Source organism: Mercenaria mercenaria, chromosome 17 (genome assembly GCF_021730395.1).
Source record: "Mercenaria mercenaria strain notata chromosome 17, MADL_Memer_1, whole genome shotgun sequence".
Taxonomy (NCBI): domain Eukaryota; kingdom Metazoa; phylum Mollusca; class Bivalvia; order Venerida; family Veneridae; genus Mercenaria; species Mercenaria mercenaria.
In genome coordinates this window covers 59,237,922-59,263,538 of record NC_069377.1, presented here as the reverse complement: position 1 = coordinate 59,263,538, position 25,617 = coordinate 59,237,922, and the positions used below count along the sequence as shown (strand labels likewise).

The 25,617-nt window shown below is 35.9% G+C and overlaps 1 protein-coding gene across 1 annotated transcript; it reads right to left on the bottom strand.

Moving 5' to 3' along the window:
* Positions 1-18,895: 18,895 nt before the first annotated feature.
* Positions 18,896-25,327, bottom strand: LOC128550113 (kelch-like protein 28). The gene is made up of 2 exons (XM_053528299.1): positions 22,500-25,327; positions 18,896-22,056 (listed from the first exon to the last, which is right to left on the bottom strand). Exon 1 carries the CDS (start codon positions 25,125-25,127, stop codon positions 24,057-24,059), a length of 1,071 nt encoding a protein of 356 aa, XP_053384274.1. The 5' UTR covers positions 25,128-25,327; the 3' UTR covers positions 18,896-22,056; positions 22,500-24,056.
* Between the last annotated feature and the right edge of the window lie 290 nt (positions 25,328-25,617).

Sequence of the window (25,617 nt, the reverse complement as noted above, 5' to 3'; positions counted from 1 at the left end):
TTCACGGGTTCAGACTTTAAAATGGAAATAAAATAGTACATGCAAATTTCCTAAATATGTCTACTATCTTCTAAGGAACTAGTGTTCTAACTAAAGCTTTAAAACGCACAGAAAGTGATACGCTCGAACAAGTTCGCTTCCTTGTCAACAACCATCTGTGTTGCCGAACGCTCTTGAAAAAAATGAAGAAGTACGCCCGTTTGGTTAATCAAGATTTTTTTACACCAAAAGGGGAAATTATAAAGCCAAAGAATTGAAAAAGAAATTCGGGCGTACACGCAAATTTAGAGATTATCTAAGAACCCCAGCTTTTAATAGCTAATTAAGACATCAATTTACCAAATATTGAATGGGGGGAAGCGGGCATTCAGACTGACGTAGATTCTGTAGTGTCTCGAGGTAATGATACTCTGTCAATTAGACCCAAACGTCAGCCAGTAACAAAGGAAAATTACGTTGTAATAAATCGAAAAGGAAGAGAATATAGAAAGTAAAATTGGTTGAACAAAACACAAAAAACATGGACAGGGCGGATGGACCAGGGATGGGGCAATGGGTAATGGATAATGGGCATTATTACCCAAAATAGTCCAGGAACCCACTCGTGAAAACCATATTCTTGACCTGTTTTTAACAAGTACTGTAACCCCTCCATTATAAGAATAAGTAGTGTGAAACCTTGTATTAGTGATCATGATGCTGTACTGGTGGTGTCACACACTTCAGCCCAAATGAAGCCACAGAAACCACGCAAACTCCACCTGTTTAATAACGCTGACTGGGAATGTCTAATACGTCATTGACATCTCGAACTTTTCCGTCGCTCCATCACTGGTCAAACAAATACCAACCTTAATCTGTAGAAAAACTGTGACAACCAGCTCTAGTGCAATAGAGGAGGATATAAACACGTTTATCCCGTCAAAATGGTCATCTTAAAAAAAATAAACTCCCCTGGATTAAGGTCAACGTCAAACGATAATATAGGAGACGGGATAAAGCCTACAGAAAATATAAAATTAAGAAACTAAATAAATTCAAAGATCAGTACCTCAGGTTAAAACATCTCTGTAAGAAAGAAACCAAAATGGCTTACAATAATATCTAGAAGAAATACTGGAAGTGAACACTGGCGATCACGAAGTACAAGAACACACAAAACTTAACACCAAAAAGCTCTATTCTCTCCTCAAGCATTCAAAGCAAGACATATTTGGCACTGACTCACTCAAAAAACACAACAAATTACACTGCAGACACTGACAAAGCCACAGTACTCAATGAACAATTTCAGTCTATCTTTACATCTAAATCTCCTCTCTCTCTTAAGTGTCTGGCTGAAATGAAGGTACAGGATCTTGAGGATACAGATAAAGAGATTCCACAGCCACCGTTTAGTCCCCATAATCCAGTGCCTGATATTAATATATTTACAAATGGTGTAGAGAAACTCCATAAAGACCTTGACTCCCACAAGGCTTCAGGTCCAGATCAAATAAGGCCAATACTACTTAAAAATATATCCAAAGAAATTGCCCCTATCGTCTCTCAGTTATTCAGATAGTCACTGCAGACCTATACAATTCCAGATATTTGGAAAATGGCAAATGTAGCTCCTGTTTTTAAAAAAGGCTCCAGGTCAGATCCAGCCAATTACCACCCAATCTCTTTTACCTGTATCTTGTGCGAAACCATGGAACACATTGTCTCATCCAGTATATCCTGCACTCTGTGAACAAGGGCATAGTCAATCCTCATATTACTTGACTTCTCCAATGCGTTTGATAAGGTCAACCATGAAAAGCTACTCTAGAAGCCTGCTTTTCTATAGGTATAAGGGCCAAACATCTGAAATGGATCAAAAGTTTTCCTAGACAACAGATCACAGTCCCCTAAGTGGTAAATGGGGTCCACAAAAATGCCCAGAACCTCATGAGTTCCAACAGGGTTCAGTTTTCTAGGATTTCTCGCTATTTCTTATCTACATAAACGATCTTCCTGACTGCATTCACTCTTCTAAAGTCCGGCTCTTTGCTAACGACACAGCTATCTACCTCTCTCTGATAGTAGCCTCTCACTCTAGTCTTCTGCAACACGACCTGTACCAACTGGAACATGGAATCTAAAGGGGACATGAAATCAATCATCCAAATGCCAAGAAAATCAAATCACAAAACGACAACAGCGATCCCACAAAATACTATTGCATAACACACCCTCTAAACAGTTTCATCAAGCAAAGTATCTTGGCAACATCTTTCAAATGATCTAACATGGAAAAATCACACATAAAATATCACCAAAAAAGCAAATCAAACACTAGGTTTAATTTCTTAAGAAGAAACATCATTTGCAGTGCACTCATAAGGGCTAAAGTCAGCAGCATACAGGACACTTGTAAGGCCCCAGCTGGAGTACTGCTCCTCAGTCTGGGCCCCATACACTGGAACTCTCATAGACCAACTGGAGGCCGTACAGCGCAGAGCTGCCCGCTGGGTCAAACACGACTACGGCCGAATGTCAAGTATTTCAGACATGTTAGCTTCCCTTCAATGGAGACGCCTTGACCTTCGCAGAATTGACTAAGGCCTGGCCATGTTTCATAACATCTTGAACAACCAAGTTGCCATCCCTCTTCTAGACTATACCTAGTCCCAGTCTCTAGATCTTCACATTCATGTCATTTCTTAGTATTTCAGTATATTCAGACCAAAACAGATTATCATAAATTCTCATTTTCCCTTAGAACTGTTATCAACCGGAATGCATTGCCGCCGGACGTTGTCACCTTGTCTGGCCCTGAGTTCAGTTTGGCCATAGCGAGATTGAACATATCTCTCCAAAAAATACATGCTCTGTTTTTAACCTGTTTTAACCAGCCTTCCTTCGATCTTTATTTCTTATCTTACTAATTTCTTGTCGGTTGACGCGCGTCAAGTCTAGGTCCCCAGCAGGCGTTTGACTGATTGGAGGATAGATAGATTATTTTTTCAGGAATGTAATGTAATGGGTAATGGAGCTATTTTCCCATTACATGAAATGGTAATGCAATGCATTATTTAAAAAAAAATGAAGGTAATGGTCAATTAGTTTTCCATTACTTGCCATTACTTATCTACATATATTGAAAAAAAATCCATACCTTTATTGTCTTTAAAGCAAATGTTTTAATAAATAAATTTACCCTCTAATCACAATGCATGTGTTGAACAGTCTGAACATTGTTTGATCAAATATAAGGTGTGAAAGATAAGCTATACAACAAGTACAACACCTATTGTTATGGACTGTGAAATATAACCTGGGAATTTGGTATAGCAAAACAAGCAGGTCTGAAGGATCAATTTAAGTCATATTTAAGCATTTTAATCCTTAATCCTATGCAAAATGTACCCTTATACTGTACTGCTGTTATACCTTTTATATTCTCTGTATAGATGAGTATATCATTCGCATCTAGTTTGGAGATGGAAACACTGAAATTCCTTCTGATACATCTGGAAACTTTAAGGCCAAATGCGCCGTTGCCTGGCTTTTATAGGTGCCGTTTTAGGTAACATTCCAACTTCAGGCCCAGATAGAGATGCACGATTAGTGACTTAAAGTGCGCGGCTTTGATGATGATCAAGACAACTGAGACACTTTTAAGATCAAACATTGACATAGTTGTACAGTAAAACATTTAAAATGTACGATTAGTAGTAGTTATTTACTGTGTGCACTCATAACATGTGGCAATTTTCAGAATAAAAATATCGATTAGTATACTATAAAAGCTTAAAATGTTTAAATATAATGGTAGTGTAAATGCATTACCATGGCATGTTAATGGTAATGGTAATGCATTATCTTCAAAATTGAGTTAATGGTAATGGTATTGGGGTAAATCGCAATGTAATGGTAATGGTAATGCATTGCATTACCAAGTAACTGACCCCATCCCTGGGATGGACTGAAGTTACACATTAACACCCAGAATGAAACGCATATCAATCTGGCTTAAACTTCCTTTGATGTGATCGGGAGATTGTCGGAAAAACTTGACATATTGGAAGGTAAGTTTCTCGATGAGCATACAGAAGATGATGAGGGTGAAGATAAAAACGGCATAAAGGTTAGAGGCCACCAGTTGTTTTCCCATAGACTTACATTATAACATAATGACGTGTACGGCCTTCCATACATTGAAACATGTATATCTAATTACATGTTTTTCAAGAACTATCTTAGTTCTACCAAAATATCGGACGAAAAACATATGAAAAGTGATACTTTTTTAAAGTAATTTTCGTGTGAATGAGATCACAGGGATCCGTCACATGCTATAATAGTGGGGTAAAATTTCTTATAAATGTTTTTTTTTAATGGAATTCAAGAAAAGAAACACAAATAAACCATATATAGAGACAAGGGGGAACATTGTGAATTCAATTTTTCCCCTACGTTCCCTTGTACCCCATGCTATCGAGCAACATTTTGGTATTAGTCGACTTAATCATAACTACTGAACTACACTAGCAAAGGATGATACCTAACAGAAAATGTATACTATTGCTCACCTTAAAATAATACACAAAGTCGTAAATGTATAATTTTTCTATATGCTGACAGACACAATCGGAAATAAATATACGCCGTGTTTACAACATGACACATCCGTAAAAAATTTATTCCCAGGTGTAAACTGCAATACATAGCGGAAGAACTTGGTGAAACAAGTTAGATTCATAAGAATGTAATCCTACACTAACTGCAAACATTTACACACCACGAAAAGCTCTATCGGGAAGAATACGCGTAATTGTTCTCATAAACAGGCAACATTTCTTCTTTTTCCGTCCATGAACCGCAAGACAGGTCCTCTTGATCATTTTTTGTAATCGTCCAACCAATCAGAAAACAGGTTTTTCATCACATTTAGACGGCTGTCAACATGGAGAGAAATGTAGGAACGTAGAGAGAGAAAGACAAAATACAAGTATTCTTCTCCGATAGAGGTTTATGAGGTGTGTAAATGTTTGCAGTTAGTGTATTTATTAACATTCTTATTAATCATAACTTGTTTCTCCAAGTTCTACCGCTATTTATTGCAGTTTACCCCTGGACATGACCGTTCACTATTTTACGCGATCGTGTCCCTTGTCTTCTATAACCAGTATAACTAGAAATGCTTTTGGTAGAAAATCGCATGTCTCCCCCATAGCATAATAGTAATCGGAAAGAAGGCAATAGGGGACAGGAGCGAATATTAAAGAGACATTGATGGTTGGCTGCAATAGGGGATCATCTACTCGGCATGTCCAATCATCCTATGAAGTTTCGGTTTGGAAACGGTTTTCCATGTTCTGGCCCCTGTGACCTTGATCTTTGATCGAGTGACCCCAAAATAAAAAGAGGTCATCTACTCTGCATGTCCAATCAACCTATGACATTTCAACAATCTGAGTCAAGTGGTTCTTAAGTAGTTGATCGGAAAGAGTTTTCCATGTTCAGGCCCATGTGACCTTTACCTCTAAAAGAGTGACCCAAAAACAATAGGGCCAATTTACTCGATAAGCCCTACCATCCTATGAAGTTTGAAGTTTCTTGTTCAAATGGTTCTCCAGATATTGATCGGGAAAGTGTGACGGACGGACGGACGGACGGAGAGGGCAAAAACAATATGTTTTCACAATGGGGGAGACATAGTAAATATCGTGAGAAATGGAATTAAGAAGATACAGCGATTTTGGGAATTGTGCCGTAAAACTAACCAACACTTTTATAACATCTGGTCTCAACCAAATGATATGTACCCCTTATCAGCAACATTATGTGATGTTTGATGATCACAAGGGCTATAGTTAAGAAGATATAGAGAAATCGAGCAGCTCACACACACACACAAGAAAAACAAAAAAAAAACCCCTCAAACAAACCTGCTCTATAATAATATTTGACCCATTGATCTTGACCTTTGAGATCCCTGATACTAACTTTACGAAATTTTACAGATGTAAAAGACCTGTATTTTCCTTCGAAATTACAGTCGTGATTATTTTAAATTTACACCTGTAGATTTCATATAACAACATTGACTTTACAGCTGTTAATTGAAATTGGCAGCTGTAAAACGACTGTAAAACAGTTCGAGTTATGCAAATGTGTTACAGCAGCTGTAAAAATACAGCTGTAAAAACGAAACACGTTACAGCTGTAGATATGCCTAAAAGTTACAGCTGTAGAAATATTACATATTTTAAGGAACGAAAGCAGAGGTACAAAAAGTTTTAGGATGATTCTAAACAAATGGCAAAATAAAAGATCTAGTAAATAAAGAACAATATGAAATATGTTTACAGTATAGCGATAGCAAAACTCAAATGTAGGAAAAAAAGTAGAAACTATGCATCACCTCTTCTTTATCTTTTTATAAAACTTTCTTTGTCATGAACACATATGACAATCTTGTAGATAGTTATTTTAAAATTATCAGCTCCAAATAAAGTGTAAAAAGTTAATGCATGTACGTATACATGTATATGTCCTTTTACAACTATATTAGATCATTAAACATTTGCACTTGCTCCATAATAGTTAAAATTCCATTTTATAAAAAATATGGTGTCTCTAAGAATTGTAGGTATATCCCGCCAAAATGCATTAAAGGTGACTGACAATTCTCATATTTCCCTCCAAAAATGTTACAGCTGTAACTTTGAGACATGACCATTTTACAGCTGTAAATTTCAATTACAAATTTTTACAGCTGTATTTTTTTAGACCTGAATGTTTTACACCAGTAAATTTTAAAAGTATTTCTTCTCATTTTCCACTTACTGGACTTTTACAGCTGTAATTTTCAAATACAGGTATCTTACAGACGTTTTACAACTGTGCAACAGGTCCCACTTTCGTACAGGTAACTATCATATAGGCATACAGACACTAAATAGAAAAATGGCGCAAAAAATGGTATCGCATAATGGCGGATACAGATAGTTCTCAGGTTTTTTTTTTTTTGCTCTTTAGAGCATTTTCCTTATTTTCTTTGCATTTGTTTGCTAAAATCACATGACAGATCTATGCTTGACTTGGTAGGTAGCATTTCATAATGAAATAACAAGACTAAATGCTCATGGAAACTTAATCAAACACTGCCAGTGATCCGGTCTCATTTCTTAGGTGATTTTGCAGTTTGTGTTTTGACTGAAATTATTTTCTTGCATCATACATGACCCCACTTTTCTTTTGATTTTTATTTACAGCATTGACAAAACCTCTCAAGAAAATGTAGTTACAGACATTTAAAATGGGTCCTGATGTGTGCTGCGCCAATGGAAATAGTTCTGTTATATATAGAATAAAGAACAATAACTATTTAGTGTGTTATAACCTACTTCCACTCTTACTAAGAACAACTACTGTGTGAAGTTTGACGATGGCAGGGACAGAAGTTAGCTTGTCGTAAAACTGTAACCTGAAAGCAACGGCGAGGCTACTACTCTTTATATTCAGTTATCTTGACATTTAACAAAATTAACAAGATTTAAAGTGACATAATACGCATCTTACTGTACATAGTGTGTTTTTGGTGAATGTTTTAAAAAGGCAATTTTCGGTGGCTGTACATTTAAATGTGTTAAATTAATGACAATGCCGCATAAGTATTGAGATGATTATTAAGAAATAAAGAAACGGACTAAAAAAATAGTAGTTCTTTTCTTTAATTCTTCTACGCAAAGATCTCCCTTACCTAAAGGTAGAGATTTCTGAAGTTGAAGGAAGCAACTCCTGCGTGCTGTTTTACTTTCTTAAAAGTCTGCCCCAGTCAAAAATAGAAAAGTCATATTGGAAAGTTATTATTCTTACTGGTAACAGGAAGAGTTTGGTATATTGGGTTAAAAGCTATAATTTCATCCACCCCTTTTTACACACACATCTATTTCAGCTGCAGTTTACTTGAAAATGCGTATACTTCCACTTTAACTCAATACATCAAAACATTTACGCTGAATTAAATTTAATGTTAAACTCACGGCTCTATTTCATATTTCATCGGTATTTTAGTCTGACGTAGTTCTGTTGTCTTCTTCAATACTGTGGTCGAATACTTGTAACATGCGGGCTTTAGGTCGTTCCTCTGAGTTCCAGAGCTTAAAAATTGTAGACAGTGTGCATCTAGGAAGAGGACCATTATAATATGCTCCACGTGTTGAATTTATTTATTTATTTATTTCGGTTTTACGGCGCACCAACACAGTATTGGTATTATGGCGCCAAACAGGACTATCAATTTTTGGTTTCACATCTTATTTACTACGAAAAAAAAAACATGAGGTATGGACTCAAAATTTCATACCTGCTGGAATCATATAGTACAGCAAAAACCATAGTGTTAAGACCCTATTAGTCGCCTCTTACTATCATGCAAGGATAAGGCGGTGTTCCAATTCTTTTCATTCACAGATCGTCCCAGAACCACATGGGGCTCCACGTGTTGAAAGTTCCACAGGCAGTAGAAGCTTATTACATAAATTAGTGTGGCAGATGACTGTTTAAACACTATATCCTTCTTAGGTCTTTTACATAGGGTGGATAAAATACACACAGACAACTGGAGCAGGCAGAAGGTCTTTTGGAAGATCTCTTTATAGTGGTTATCTGCACCCAACGATTCATGAGAAGAAGTTGTTTAAAAGGTATTTCTAAATTTCGCTCTAGTAGTCCCTAAAGGGGGCTGATGCCCCCATTTGAACAAGTTTGGAAGAGGACCTTACAATGATGCTACAGACCAAGTTTGGTAAAGATCCATCAAGCCTTTCACGACTAGATGTTGTTTGAAGGTTTTCCCATTTTCAGCTGTAGCGGTCTCTAAACAGGGATGGGTACCCACAACTGAAACAATTTTCGGAGCGGTGGTCCACAATGATTAACAAAGTTTAATGAAAATCCCATAAGAATTTGTGCTAAATTGAAGCCGTGGCTCACAGGGAGGATATGCGTCTCCATTTGGATAATATTTGGAATGACTTATAATGAGGCTACAGAGTTTGATGAATTCGTTTATAGGTATTTCTTTATTTAGTTTTAGGGCAAAGCCCTCCATTTGAACAAATTCGGTTGAGGACCTTAAAACGATGGTATAGACCAAGTTTGGTGAAGATCTATGAAGCGGTTCACGAAAATTTCTGTTTCTAGCTTCAGCGGCCCCTAAAACTGGCTGGGTGATCCAGTTAAACAAATTGGGATCGGATCTTACAGTGATGCTACAGATCAATTTTTATGAAGATCCATCAAACAGTTCATGAGAACAAGTCGTTCAGACGTGTTTTTATCTTTTGCTCCAGTGGCCCAGAGTGGACCTTACAATGATGCTTCAGACAAAGTTTGATGAATATCCATCAAGCCGTTCATCAGAAGAAGTCGTTTATTTCTATTTTTAGCTCTAGCGGCCCCTTTAAACAAAGTTCAGAGCGGTTCTTACAATGAAGCTACAGATCAAGATTAATGAAGATCCATTAAGTAGTTCAAGAGGACAAGTGTGTAAAGGTATTTCTATATTTAGCTCTAGTGACTTCTGAAAGAGGCCTAGCGCTATTAGCTAAGCGGACAGGCTGACTATATTGACAGCGTCAGATTTGCTTGTTGTTACTTCTACATTCTTCAAAATACATCTTAATGTTGCATCTCGTACCAGTTTCAGTCACAATACTTTGAATAAAATTCTAAATCAACTTGGTACAGTTACGTATTTTGTCACCAATAAATAGTATCTGCGATGGTATTTTACACCATGCCACATTTTGCTACAATTTGCAGCATTACTGTTTCCAGCACATGACTCTCAAACACACAAGGCGCGAGAAGAAACAAGAGCACTGCTTCGCGGGTGCAGATGCTCATCTGTTTTTTTTGTCTCTGTATAATAGAAATATTGTCATACCCATGATTTTCTAAGTCCATATTTCTTGCAAAAAAGCAATGTAGAGTAACCGTACTTGCTGTACTGAGTCAGCTTTGAATGGCGAATAACTGCTCCAAGTTTTAAAGCAAAAGCTTTGACCGTTAAGGAGAAAAGTTGACCTAAACGCAAAACTTAACCAAGAAATCTGATATTTTTAAGTCCAAAAAGGGCCATAATTCTTGTAAAAAGTAGGATGGAGTTATGTTTCTTGCTGTACAGAGTCAGCTTCATATGGAAAATTAGTGTTGCAAGTTTTAAAGCAATAACTTTGATAGTTTAGGAGAAAAGCTGATCTAAACACAAAACTTAACCACGAAATATGATTTTCTAAGTCCAACAGGGGCCATAATTCTTGCAAAAAGCAGGATGAAGTTATGTTTTTCCCGTACAGAGTTAGCATTTGATGGTGAACAAGTGTTGCAAGTTTTAAAGCAATAGCTTTGATAGTTTAGGAGAAAAGCTGACCTTAACACAAAACTTAACCAAGAAATCTGATTTCTATGTCCAAATGGGGCCATAATTCTTGCAACAAGAGATCACAGAGTGATCTTGGCGCCCACCATTGACCCATTTTTGAATGTTCAAAATTTTTTCAAGACTAGCTCAAGGTCAAAAATCAAGTCAAAGTTTCATTTTGGTAACACAAAACTGTGCATGTGACCAGCTGTGGTCCAAATTTGAAAGTTGTAGCTTGAGAAATGTGGAAGTAGTTCACTTGATCAATTTCAAGGTCAAAGTTCATTTCAGTACACAAAACTAAACATGTGCTTCAAATCTGAAGGCTGTAGCTTGAGAAATGTGAAAAAAGGTACTAGGTAAAAAAACAAGGTCAAATTTCAATTCAGAACACAGAACTATGCAAGTGGTCCAAATCTGAAGGTTGTAGCTTGAGAAATGTAAAAGGAGGTCACTAGGTCAAAATCAAGGTTAAATTTCTTTTCTAAACACAAAACTGTGCATGTGGTCCAAATTTGAAGCCTGTACCTTCAAAAAGGTCAAAGTTTATTTCAGTACACAAACCTATGCATGTGGTCCAAATTTGAAGGCTGTAGCTAAAGAAATGTTAAAGTAGGTCACTAGGTCAAGATCAAGGTCAAAGTTCATTTTGATACACAAAAGTATGCAAGATCAAGGTCAACTCATGTCAAGGTTCATCTAGCCACACAAAGCTAAACATGTCGTCCAAATTTGAATGTTGTAGGTTAGGGACAAGAATATTTTTAAAGTTTTTCCCTATACAAGTCTATATAAACCATGTGACCCCCCCCCCCCCCCGGGCCGGGGCCACATTTGAACCTAGGGGGATAATTAGAATAAACTTGGTAGAGAACCACTAGATGATGCTACATTCCAATATCAGTGGTTGGCAAGAAAATTTCAAAGTTTTATCCCTATATAAGTCAATGTAAAACAATGTGTCCCCCAGCGCCGGGCCGTATTTGCCCCCAGGAGAATAATTGTGAAACAATCTTAGTACAGGAATACCTAGATGAAGTTCACATATAAAATATCAAAGCCCTCCGCCTGTGGTTTTGGACAAGAAGATTCAAAGTTTTTTCCCTATATATTGCTAAATAAACATGTGACCCCCGGGACGGGCCATATTTTAACCCAAGAAAAAATTTGAACAGTCTTGGTAGAGGACACTAGAAATATCAACATACCAAATATCAAAGCCGTAGGCCTGTGGTTTTTTTGGGCAAGAAGATTTTCCAGTTTTTCCCTATATATTTCTATGTAAATTATAAAAATAAACAAAGGGCCATAACTCCCTCAAAAATTGGTTGAACATCTGATTTTCGTGGGGGGGGGGGGGACACAAACGTGGGTATCAATCATCATTCTGACAAAGTTTGGTCAAAATCCCCCAGTAGTTTTCTGAGATGTGATAACGAGAAATTGTTAACGGACGAAGGACGATGGACAACGGAAACAGACTGATTTTGAATACCCACCACCCTGATGATGGTGGCTCAAAAAGCAGATACAGTTATGTTTTCTTGCTGACAGAGTCAGCTACTGAGGTGGAACAAGTGTTGCAAGTTTTAAGCAATACCTTTTATAGTTTAGGAGAAAAGTTGACCTAAACAAAAAACTTACCATGAAATCGGGGGGGGGGGGGGGGGGGGGGGTATTTTCTAAGTCCAAAAGGGCTATAATTCTTGCAAAAAGCAGGATGGAGTTATGTTTCTTCTTTTATGTACAGAGTCAGCTACTGATCAAGTGATGACAATAAATCATCATTATTTTTCTAAAAAAATCAGATGAGCTAAAAAAAGACAGCACTTGTAATTTTATATGACTCCTCTGGGAACATTCACATTCCAATCATTTTAAAATTAAATGTATAAAAAAAATACAAACAAGAGCTGTCACAGGACACAGCGCGCTCGACTATTTCGGTGCGGGATAGTGAAACTGAGCACATCTGAGGAAACTGGAGCTGTCAATGGAGTGTTTAATGACTGCATTGGTGGATGAAGATATTGCAAAACAGCTTGAGTCTGTGTCAGAAATATCAAGTAATAAGAGAGGTAAGATAAAGTGTATCAAAACACTATATAACTATAATTCTAAACAAAAAGGGGGGCATAATTCATAAACTATTGGTGCAAGAGTTATTCACATTGTGTCATATGATATGGTGATGATATGGACTAACTACTTCAAGTTTTTGAATCAAAATCCATTTCGAAATAACTGAAGATATGGTGAAAATGCATCAGAAATTAACCATTAAATTTCTAAGTAAAAGGGGGCATAATTAATGAACAAGACTTCCGGTCAGACACCGCGCTCCACTATTCCGGGATTTGAAAGTAAAATGAATGATGTACAATAAGAGACCTCTACTAAAAGAAGATACACCAAGGGGCCATAATTCTGTCAAGAACACAAATAGAGTTCTTGGGCTTGTAACCAACATGCAGATGATATGGTAAAAGATATGTTTTGAGTTTCAAGTCCTTTATCTTAATATAGTACCAAAGTTTATGTCCACAAAACGAAGTTTGTTAAAAAATTTAAGTATAAAGGGCAGAATTTGTCAAAAATACAATAAGATAGTGGGATTGGTTGCCAGACATGCAGATGATGATGATAAAGATACATTTAATTTCAAGAACTTTATCCTTAATCGCATTAGTTATAATCCGAAAGCGATTTTCAAAAAAACTAATTACAAAAGGGGCATAATACTGTCAAAAATACAATTTAGAGTTATGGGGTTTGTAACCGCACATGCAATGATGTTTTTATTTCAAGTCATTATCTTTTAAAGTAGCTGGGGGGGCCCCGGCCCCACACCAAAAAAGATATTGTCTATAACCAAGCTTTACGAAAAAATATAACATGAAATAATTCCAAGTATAAACAACTTTGGACCTTACGTTGGGTATAATGGGCCCAGCCCCTTCACATTCTTTGTGTGCTGTAAATGTTTACGCGAACTTACAGTAAGATATAAGCAATAGTTACAAAGATATGACAGAAAAACAAGAGGGCCAAGATGGCCCTAGGTCGCTCACCTGAGAAACACATCATAACAGTGTAAACATGTTTGACCTAGTGATTTCATGGAAACAAATATTCTGACCAATTTTCATTAAAATTGGAGCAAAAATCTTGATTGTTAACAAGTATTTTCTCTGATTTGACCTAGTCACCTAGTTTTTGACCACAGAAGACCCATATTATCAAACTTGACCTAGATTTCATCAAGGCTATCATTCTGACCAAATTCCTTGAAGATCAATTGAAAAATACAGCCTCTATCGTACACACAAGGTTTTTCTTTGATTTGACCTAGTGACCTAGTTTTTGACCCCAGATGACCCATATTCGACCTTGACCTAGATTTCATCAAAGGAAACCATTCTGACGAAATTTTATGAAAATCAGTGTAAATCAGCCCCATATTGCATACATAGTTTTGCTTGATATGACTAGTGACCTAGTTTTTTGACCCCAGATGACCCTTTTCGAACTTGGCCTAGATTTAATCAAGGCTTATCCTCCTGACAAAATTTCATGTAGAACAGTTGCAAAATACAGTCTCTATTGCATACCAATACAAGTTTTTCTTGATTTTGAACAAGCGACCTAGTTTTTGACCCCAGATGACCCTTATTTGACCTTGGCCTAGATTTCATCAAGGCTATTATTCTGACCAAATTTTATGAATATTCGGTGTAAAATGCAGCCCCTCTTGCGTACACAAGGTATTCTTTGATTTGACCATGTAACCTAGTTTTTGACCCCAGATGAACCACATTCAAACTTGACCTAGATTTTATCCAGACAAACATTCTGATCAAATTTCATGAAGATTCTGTGTAAAATGCAGTCCTTATTGCATACACAAACTTTTTGTTTGATATGACATAGTGACCTAGTTTTTGATCCAAGATGACCCATATTTGAACTTGACCTAGATTTCAATAAGGCAATCATTCTGATTAAAAATTCATGAAGTTCAATTGAAAAATACAGCTTCTATCGCATACACAAGGATTTTCTTTGATTTGACATTGTGACCTAGTTTTTGACCCCAGATGACCCATTTTCGAAGCTGGCCTAGATTTCATAAAGATAATCATTCTGACAAATATTCATGAAGATCAATTGAAAAATACAGCCTCTATCGCATACAAAAAATGTTATTCTTGATTTAGACCTAGAGGCCTAGCATTTGACCCCAGATGACCCATTTTGACTATAACCTAAGAATTCATCAAGGTAATCATTCTGACACATTTTCATGAAGGTCCATCTGAAAAATACAGCCTCTATCGCATACACAAGCAAAATGTTGACAACCACAGACAACGGACGACAGACCCGGACATCGAGCGATCACATATACTCACCTGAATTGCTCAGGAGAGCAAACAAAGGTTGCCGAAAAACTAACCTGTAAAAATAACCTAAGTATAAAACACAACTGTGTGGGGGGACCTTGACCTTGGGATATAAGGGGCCCAGCCCCTTACATACGTTGTTATGCATGCTGGACCAATGGTTTAAGTAAAGATACAGTAAGATATAGCAATAGTAACAAAGAAATGACAGAAAAACAAAGGTTCCGAAAAACTTTAACCTTAAAAATAACTCTTAAGCATAACACCTTTGGTGACCCTGACCTTGGAATGCTTGATATAATGGCTCAGCCCCTACACATACTTTAGTTGTATACGTGACAATGTTTATGTTAAGTTACATAAAGATAAAGCAACAGTAAGAAGATATGACAGAAAAACAAAGGTTCCGAAAAAAATAAACCAAGAAAGTCACGCCGACGCCGACACCGGGGCCGCGCAAATAGCCCCTATTCACTGAAATAGTGGAGCTAAAAATGGTGCGAGAGTTACGCATTCTGGTGTCATTTGATTGGGTGATAACAACATAAGTTTTAATCACAAAAAATCCATAGTAATAACGGAGATAGAGTGTTAATGTAATCAAAAACTTATAACCTATATTCTAAGTAAAAAGCGGGGATAATTCATAAAATATTAGTGCAAGAGTTATGGCCCTTGTGTCATATGATGTGAGTGATGATGTTGAACAACTATTTTAAGTCTGAATCAAATCCATTTGGTAATAAGTGAGATATAGTGAAAGTGCATTAAAACTTTAACCTGAAATTCTAAGTTAAAAGTGGGGATAATTCATGAAATATTGGTGCAAGCGTTATGGCCCTTCTGTCATATGATGTCAGTGATGATGTTAAATAACTATTTTCAGTTTGAATCAAATTCACTTAGGAACAAGAGCTCGTAGAACACGAAATGCCCCCCTTGATGCATTCAGAAATTGCACAAGAAACAGAAATTATTTGCTCACTGTAAACAAAGATTCTACTATTCTGGTTCAATGTGACCTTGACCTTTGACATACTGACCTCAAGGTTAACAGGGATCATCTGCTGGTCATGATCAACCTCCCTATTAAGTTTTGTGATCCTAGGCTGAAGCGTTCTCAAGTTAACGTCCGGAAAGGATTTAACTGTTATTGGATAATGTGACCTTGACCTTTGGCCTGCTCAACTCAAAATCTATAAGGGACATCTACTGGTCATTACCAAAGTCCCTATCATGTTTCGTGATCCTAGGCCCAAGCATTTTCCAGTAATCGTCTGGAAACAGTTTTACTGTTCTTGGTCACTGTGACCTTGACCTTTGACCTACTGATTTCAAAATCAATAGGGGTCATCTGCTGGCAATGACCAACCTCCCTATCAACTTTCATGATCCTAGGCCCAAGCATTCTTGAGTTATCCTCCGGAAACCATTTAACTGTTCCGGGTCACCGTGACCTTCATCTTTGACCTACTGACCTCAAAATCAATAGGGGTCATCTGCTAGTCTAGGGTTCCCACAAAGCAGAGAATATAAAATTCCCTGACTTTTCACTGACTTTTCCCTGACCAAAGTCCAATTTTCCCTGACCAAAACGCTCCATGTTCACAGAAGTTTAGCTGGGCATAGATTCATAAATATTGGCCTCAATCCTCCATATCAGCTAAATTTTATCACCTTTCTTGTTATAATGATAACAATGGTGTAAATAAAGTTTGTTCCAGTTAAACAAACCACTAAAGTATTGTAGTGAGATGTAACAGGCAATAAAGTCCATATTATTCGCTGAAAGACTACCTTTGACCATGTTTTGGGTTTTACTACTGGATAATTTCAAACGAATGTATAACTTCTGTGAAAAATTGCCCTTTATTCATACATGATTTTTATAGAAAATAGCATTTTTTTCACTTAAATGGTAGGCCCCTTGCAGACTTAATAACACAGTCATTTATGCTGCAATATATTTAGAAGTTATTTGTTTTGTTTTATATTACTGTGTAGTTCAGTTTGCACTGTAAAAATAATAATATAAGATCAGACATGAAATCAATTAGACATGCCAGTTTATTTTTGAAAGTTAAAAATTTCTGAACTTAGTGTATATAGAATAAATAATACTTTCACCAAAAATAAAACCTGAAATTAACTAAACTGCTGCAGCTGCAACATGTAAACATATCATCATTTAATATGATTAACAAGAGCATCATCTTTCGAGTGCTGACACTCGTCTGATTTTTTTGTCTCTGTATATTAGAAATATCCTACCCATGATTTTTTAAGTCCAAAAACCTGAAAAGGTAGAGTTATGGTACTTGCTGTGCAGAGTCAGCTTTTAATGGTGAATAAATGCTCCAAGTTTTAAAGCAATAGCTTTGACCGTTAAGGAGAAAAGCTGACCTAAAACAAAACATAACTAAGAAATCTGATATTCTTTAAGTCCAAAAGGGGCCATAATTCCTGCAAAAAGCAGGATGGAGTTATGTTTCTTGCTATTGATGGTGAACAAGTGTTGCAAGTTTTAACACAATAGCTTTGATAGTTTAGGAGAAAAGCAAACCTAAACATAAAACTTAACCAGGCAACGCTGACGCCAACAATGATGCAGGTCAAGTGATGACAATAACTTATCTTTTTTTTCTCAAAAAATCAGATGAGCTAAAATTTCCATGCAAGCATAACTGACAGTAACTGTTATTGCTTTTATGTCAGTACATTTTACGATGTAATAACTTTTCAATAATGCAGGACTACACATTTCATAGCATTTGTAAAACATGACATTGTTCGAAGCAAACAGAAGGGATATAAGCTTGCTTAACAAAATTAAGTTCTACAGTCTTAATTTTTCTGTAGTTTTGTTAAACAGACTTCTAGATAGACTATAATATTTGGATATGAAATACAGAATAATTTTATAGTGCTAACTAAAATATTGGCAAAAGTGCTAGGTTTAAACTAAATTTTAAGAAACTGCCATAGCCTTTTATTACATTCTTTCTGCTTTTTACAAATTGATTCCTAAATCCTCGACCTGTAATTCCAAATTTCCCTGACTTTTGCCCAATTTCCAAATTTCCCTGACCAATTACAAAATTCCCTGACTTTTCCCTGACCTTGAAAAAAGTATGTATTTCCCTGACCGTGGGAACCCTGTCATGACCAACCTCCCTATCAACTTTCATGATCCTAGGCCCAAGCGTTCTTGAGTTATCATCCGGAAACCGTTTAAGTGTTCCGGGTCACTGTGACCTTGACCTTTGACATACTGATCTCAAAATCAATAGGGTCATCTGCTGGTGATGACCAACCTCCCTATCAACTTTCATGATCCTAGGCCCAAGCTTTCTTGAGTTATCATCCGGAAATGGATTGGTCTACATACTGACCGACAGACAAACCGACCAACCGACATCTACAAAACAATATACCCCTCCTTCTTTGAAGAGGGGCATAATAACTGAGATAGAGTGTAAGTACATCAAAACTTTAACCTGAAATTCTAAGTAAAAAGGGGGGATAATTCATGAAATATTGGTGTGAGAGTTATGGCCCTTATGCCATATGATGTGGGTGATGATGAGGAATAACTATATTAAGTTTAAAGCAAGTCTATCAAATAATTACAGAGATAAGGAGAAAAAAGAGAAAGTGTAAAAAAAAACTTCAACCGAAGTGCAGAAAGACACCGACGCCAAACGCGGGGGTGAGTAGGATAGCTCTCCACATACTTTGTATAGTCGAGCTTAAAAGCAAACTTCATGCGCCACTGAGCAATGGACACAGGGTGATTATATGATTCCTCAAATCAGAGGAGCTGATGAAATAATGATGTATATCTCGAGTCGAGCCATTTTTAAAATATGCCTTTGCTTACTTACTTATTTGCTTAATTTCACTTTTAACTTGATCTACTTTCGTGAAAGTATTTATCTATTTATTGAAAAGATCACAGTTCTTAAACACGGTTTGCAAAAAGACCTGGATTATGCTTATAAAATCTAGGTTTTACTGATTTTATTGAATACTGATAAAGTGAAAACAGCAATGAGTTAATGGTTACATTATTTAACAACTGAACCGTATCTTTTTTATCAAACTTTGTTTTATTAATAAACAGATTTATAATAAATACAATGAAGTTATATCATTCTATCGTAAGACACTGGCAATTTATATGACAAAAAGATATAATGAGATTTTATGTGACTTGCACGTCTCCCAAAGGATACTGCAAAATATATGAAAAAGTTGCAATATTTCTGTTTCAAAGTATAGAAGTAAACTATTCCAAGAATACATGTAGTAATTTTATAGTTTTCAAATCATTCATAATGTTAATTCACAAGAAACTTGGCTTATGACTGCGTAAATATACAGTTAAGAACTAGAATAAAAGATAATTTCTAGACAAAAACATTTCCTTTTTAATAGCAAAGTATTTTTCTGTATTAGGTTAAACATCATACCATTTCAGATTTATAATGAACATATTCTGGGGAAGGTCGATGGAGACTGACATAAATCACCAGGCCTTTTTCCATCATTTTGGGATTACCTACAACACCAGTGAAATTGGGAAAATTGAAATATTCTAAATTGGTAAAAAAATGTAACTTTGATACATACAGAGGTATCTTATTTTAATAATGTTTTGCAAAAGTGGGATGATATTGCAATAATTATTCATTCATATTTCATTAACCTAGATACATATAGTAACTATGATATACAAAAGTAGCAAAACTATAGCAATATAGCAAAAACCCTCTATATATTAACAGGCATTTGGAATTAGGAAAAAGAAACTTTTTGTTTTGAAACTGCCATTTTTTACAGGAGATAGTTTTCTATGGAAAAAAGCCCTGAACAGGTTACTAATTTTTTCTCAAAAGTACATTCAGTGAATCAATGGCTTTTCATGTTTTGTATACGAGGGGTGTTCAATAAATACCCGTGAAGTGCTATCATTTCTACATATATGATAAAAAAATCAGTGAAACTGTCATATAACTCAGATGAGGAAATACTGAAGTTCATAATATTATGTCAAAATCATACTTTCCCTGGACTATTAAGTAAATACTAGTCCCCATGGCAATGTCATGTGACATCATCCAGCCCAGTGTATGTCTTTTTCTATTTTTGCACTTGCTAAAACATTACTTGCCATTTACCTATTTTTCAAATTAACTTTTCTTAATTAGGGTGAATATTAACATAAAATGTAAGCATTTGGCTAATAACGTTGGATTATATAATTATGTGACATCACTAAAATGTTTGGCAGGCGTATTTTCTTTGCCATCACTTGAACATCAGTGTTGAATGGAGATATGAGGTAACATCTTGTGTTTTAAATCAAAGAAATCAAAGAAAAAGACAAATGCTATGCTGCAGAAGACTTAAGAGTTAGTGCCTTTATGATAAGAGGGCCAAGATGGCCCTAGGTCTCACCTGTGTAACACACCATAACAGTGTAAACATGTTCTACCTAATGATTTCATGGAGAAAAAATTAATATTCTGACCAATTTTCATTAAGATTGGACCAAAACACGCAGCCTCTTGAGTGTAAACAAGCATTCTCTTTGATTTGACCTAGTTACCAATTTTTTCCCAGCCTGACCCAGATTCGAAATCGTCCAAGACTTCATGACAACAAACATTCTGACCAAATTTTATGAAGATAGAATCCAAAATGTGCCACCTAGGGTGTAAACAAGCTTATTCTTTGATTTGACCTAGTGACCTAGTTTTTGACCCCACATGACCCAGATAAAAATTCTTTCCATATTTCATGCAGACAAACATTCTGACCAAGTTTCATGCACATCAGATGAACAAGAGTGTTAACAAGCTTTCCCTTTGATTTGTCCTTATGACCTAGTTTCTGACCCGATATGACCCAATTTCTAACTTGGCCTAGAAATCATCCAGATAAACATTCTGACCAAGTTTCATGAAGATAGGATCATAAATGTGGCCTCTAGGTTGTTAACAAGCTTTTCCTTTGATTTGACTCGATGACCTGGTTTTTGACCTGACATGACCCAGTTTCGATCCAGGCCTAGAGATCATCATGATAATCATTCTGTACAAGTCTGTATCAAACCAAAGCATAAATGAAGCCTCTATATGGCTGAACAGGCCAAAATAAAAATTTTGCTGCTTTCAGGGGCAGTAACTTTAGAACACATGAAGGAATCTAGCCAGTTTTCGAAAGGAACAGAGATCTTATTGTGACTTAAGTTGCGTGTAAGTGTGGTTAAATCAAATATAAAATGTCACTTCTATCGTGTTCACAAGATAAAAATTACCAAATTTTGGCTCTTTCAGGGGTCAATCAGGGGCCAAAACTCCAGAACCTATGATTGGATCTGACAGATTAACCATGGAATCCAAGATTTATTGTTGTTAAAGATATTTTGCAAATTTGTATCAAATCAAACCGTAAAATGAAGTCTATATATGGCTGAAAAAGCAAAACTAGCAAATTTTGGCCCTTTATGGAGCCATACCTCTGGAGTCCATGATGGGATCTGGCCAGTTTCAAAAGGAACCAAGATATTATACCAATACAAATTGTGTGCAAGTTTGATTATAGTGGATTGCAGAATGTTTTCTCTATTGTGCTTTTATCTTCTTACAGTAGCCTTTATTTTAAATTAATTAAAAAATTTATTACTATAAATTACACTCACTGAAATGGACAGTACTAGTCAATTCAAATTTTGGTCCTAGGCAATATATCCCTGATTTATACATATAGTGGTAATAATACCTTGACTGCATAACTTATTTTTTTAAACAGCTAATTAGTGACTAGACAGACAGGCCTGCAACATATAATCTATTGTATATTGTAAGACAAGGTGTCAATTAATCAATGTGACAATTGCTGTCAAAACACAATTTAACCACTTCCATGAAAGGTTCCAGTGTCCACAGCAGTTTTTCATTAAATTATATATACCAGTAAAAATAATTATATTTATCACTTGTGAATCAAACACTTACTGCTACAGTTTATGATATGTATATACTTTCTACAAATGAAGTTCAGTTAAATTAGCAGTTTTTCCACTTATTGTGACATTTCTGTAGAAAACTAATATGTCTTTGTAATCTAATCTAACAGAAAATGTTTACTGACCAGTACCAATCAGTACTGACCAATCGACCATTTCTGACCAACTTGGGAGTATTGATTTGGTTGCTTTAACTAAATAATAATGTCTGCATTCACCTTAAAGTGGAAGTATACGCATTTTCAAGTAAAAATGCAGCTGAAATAGATGTGTGTGTAAAAAGGGTGGATGAAATTATAGCTTTTAACCCAATATACCAAACTCTTCCTGTTACCAGTAAGAAATAATAACTTTCCAAATATGACTTTTCTTATTTTGACTGGGGCAGTCCTTTTAAGAAAAGTAAAACAGCACGCAGGAGTTGCTTCCCTTCAACTTCAGAAATCTCTACCTTTAGGTAAGGGAGATCTTTGCGTAGAAGATTAAAGAAAAGAACTATTATTTTATTAGTCCGATTTCTTTATTTCTAAAACATCAACTCCAAATACTTATGCGGCATTATCATTAATTTAACACATTTAAATGTACAGTCACCGAAAATTGCCTTTATAAAACATTCACCGAAAACACACTATGTACAGTAAGATGCGCATTATGTCACTTTAATCAAGCACCAAATGCTCTAAAACAGTCATTATTTAATTGTTCATAACCTCTGCAAAATATCTTAACAGTCAGTATTGACTAATTGACCAGTACTGTCCAATCGACCAGTATTGACCACTTCAGGGAGTATTGACCGAGGCCATTTTAAACCGATTGTTAAAACCGGGGCCGGTTTTAACCGCCCAACATTGATCGTGTTCACAAGCCAAACATAGCAAATTTTGGCCCTTTAAGGGGCCATTACTTTGCAACCCATGATGGGATCTGGCCCGATTTTGAAAGGAACAGAGATATTATGCACATGCAAGTTTTGTGCAAGTTTGATTAAAATTGCTTGCAAAATGTGGTCTCTATCATGTTCACAAGAAATTGTGGACGGACGGACGAAGTGCGATCACAAACTAAAAACAACATTAAATTTTATGAATGCTATGGGAGGTTTAAAAGTTGTCAGCAGAATATTGCCAACTATTTGCTGTCCAGAAATCAAAAGACAATAACGTCTAGTCAGGTTTTGAAAATTAAAAAGTTCTCTGATACAGATTGGTACATCACAGTGCAATATGTCCCATTTCATCAATATGATAGTTATATCATATGAACAGTATCTATTTGTTCAAAGGAAGATGTAGGAAATGCATTTAATGACAAGAAAGACTAAAATTAAAAACCACTTGTAATCCTGAGTTTATTTATTAATTGTGTGTGATATGACAGTCTCATGATGACAATGGGCTGCTTCAGATGTATGTACATTGTCATAGACAGTCAGCAGTTACTTTTTCAACACAATTCAAGCATTTTATAACCTGTATTAGTTATAAAATATAGTTAACCCCAGTAAGTTATTCAAAAAAAGTCTTTTTGCTGTTCTCTCAAAGTGACCTTTAAAGTGAAATTAGTAGCAAGCTGTGGTTAATCCAATTCTCTTTTAGTCTGATCATGACCTGATAAGCAAAATGGGATGTTAAGAGTTTTATTATAGCTTTACAACTTTTGCGTAAATCCTTATCAGCCTTGCGTAAAAAAATTTGACTGCATAGCTGGAAAGATAGAAGTTCAAGGATTGAGGAAATAATTGCATTAGTCTCATTCAAAATGAGGAATTGGCACACGAGGTCTTTGTAATATTTTATGATAACTGAAACAAGTTATGAAAGTATAAGCAATAACTCAAATGGGTTATAAACTGTGATAACTTGAAACAGTTACACCCCTGACTGATAGACAAGATTCAATAATGTGTATGTTCTGAAATCTGTCATTAATCATTCACATTTAATATGTTCTGATCAATCATATTTTCAAATCTAAAATAGCAAAACAGGACAAGAAATAAAGACATTAGAGTACTTTCCTGGATTATTTTTTGAACACCCCTCATACCAGTAAAATGCACAAATATTCTTGTTTGAATAAACAGAAATACTGGTAAACACATGAACACTTTCATTCTCTCAATACATGAATTCAAATTTCCCTTAAAACACTTCTAATGCAAAAAAGTGGTATTTTTCTAGTAATTTTTGACTGTATATATTTATATGACAATTTAGTCATTTGCCTCAGGCTTGCTTGCCAAAAAAACTGCAGCAATCCGTACTTTATCTCCGACGATATAACCTTTACTTGGATCAAGTACTTCAGACAATTCTGCAAAACTACGCCATCCCCAGTCAGACTCGTCCTCTGTAAATGTATGATCAATTTGTCTACTCAGGTCTTCTGAACGCGAATTTCTCAAAATAAGCCGACCCTTAACTTTAACAGACCATGATTCTGATACATTATCTGGTGGATCCACTTCTAAAAAAATCCCAAATTTTGTTTTGTTATTTTCACGCTCGTACTTGACAAATGCACGAAATTTGAAATTCCAGAAGTCTACAACAGGACTTGAATGAATCACTCCGGTGCTGCTTGTTTGCCTTTTTGATACATCTTTTGATACAAAATCTATCACTGCACCCTTTGCATCGGTAAAACCCTCAAACTCGGTTTCTCCAACAGCTTCATTTATGCCATTTAGAATATAATGTTTCACAAGCTCTAAATGTTCCCTTGTGACAAACCTTTTCATAACTTCGAACATTGTGTCTTTGCATATTGGTTCAATTTCTGCTTCAACAATTTCTAACGACTTCATTCTCTCAATTTTATCTACACAAATATCCTTAATTTCCGCCATATGATATCGCTCTGAAACAGCTAAACATTTCAGAATATCTTGTGTAGACGTTGTTTTTTTACCAATAAACTGACGCAAGAATATTTCACATTTTGTCATCAATGTTTTGACTTGATATTCATCAGCAAGTGGTAGTACCTGAAAAACATTCTCCTCTGTTATACTTCTCTCAGAACCTGGGTAGATACATCTCATAAATTCCAGAAAAGTTTCATACTTTTTTCCTGGTAGTTCTACTTTCGATTTGTCTTTTTCACTGAATGGGTGTGAAAACATTGCTTCAAACACTGGCGAAATATATGCCAAGACGTTTTTCGCGGCATATAACTCTTTTCCTTCAACAAGAAGAACCACATCCTCTTTCCACGTCTTTCCAGAAAAATCCGGGACATTACTGTCATTAGTTAGCTCACTTTCGTTTTGAATATTTTCCATGTTACAAATCTAAATCAGTTGTTGTTGTAGTTACATTCAAGAAATAAGATCCATTCCGTGACATGTGTTTACATACCAACGCCAACTTTAAGTTTAAATGTATAATTCTTATTAAATCATATGTTTATAAACTTAATCACACCCTTGTTGAAGTTGTTCACATAATCTCTAATGTGCAAATGACGGAATTTTTTCAAAGGGAGACAACTTTCCAATAGTACAAATCCCAAAAGGGAGGAAATCCATTAATGATTTAGACTTAATACTATCGTTACACTTCCTCATGATAATGAAGATTTTGTGTAGGCGCTGCATGGGCGTAGGAGCGAGTTTAACTTTGGGGGAGGGGGGGGGTGCAAACATTTTCGACCGGCGGCGAGTGGAGGGGGAGAGGGGGGGGGGGGGGGGGGCAAGGTATCTCCGGTGCATTATTCATGACAAAGCCTCAAAGCCTTGTACAGGGGCCAAATGGGCCATAGGCCCCCTCTAG

What these genes read in the sequence shown, in the direction of transcription:
- LOC128550113 (XM_053528299.1), bottom strand. Translation starts at nt 25,127, where the DNA reads ATGGAAAATATTCAAAACGAAAGTGAGCTAACTAATGACAGTAATGTC.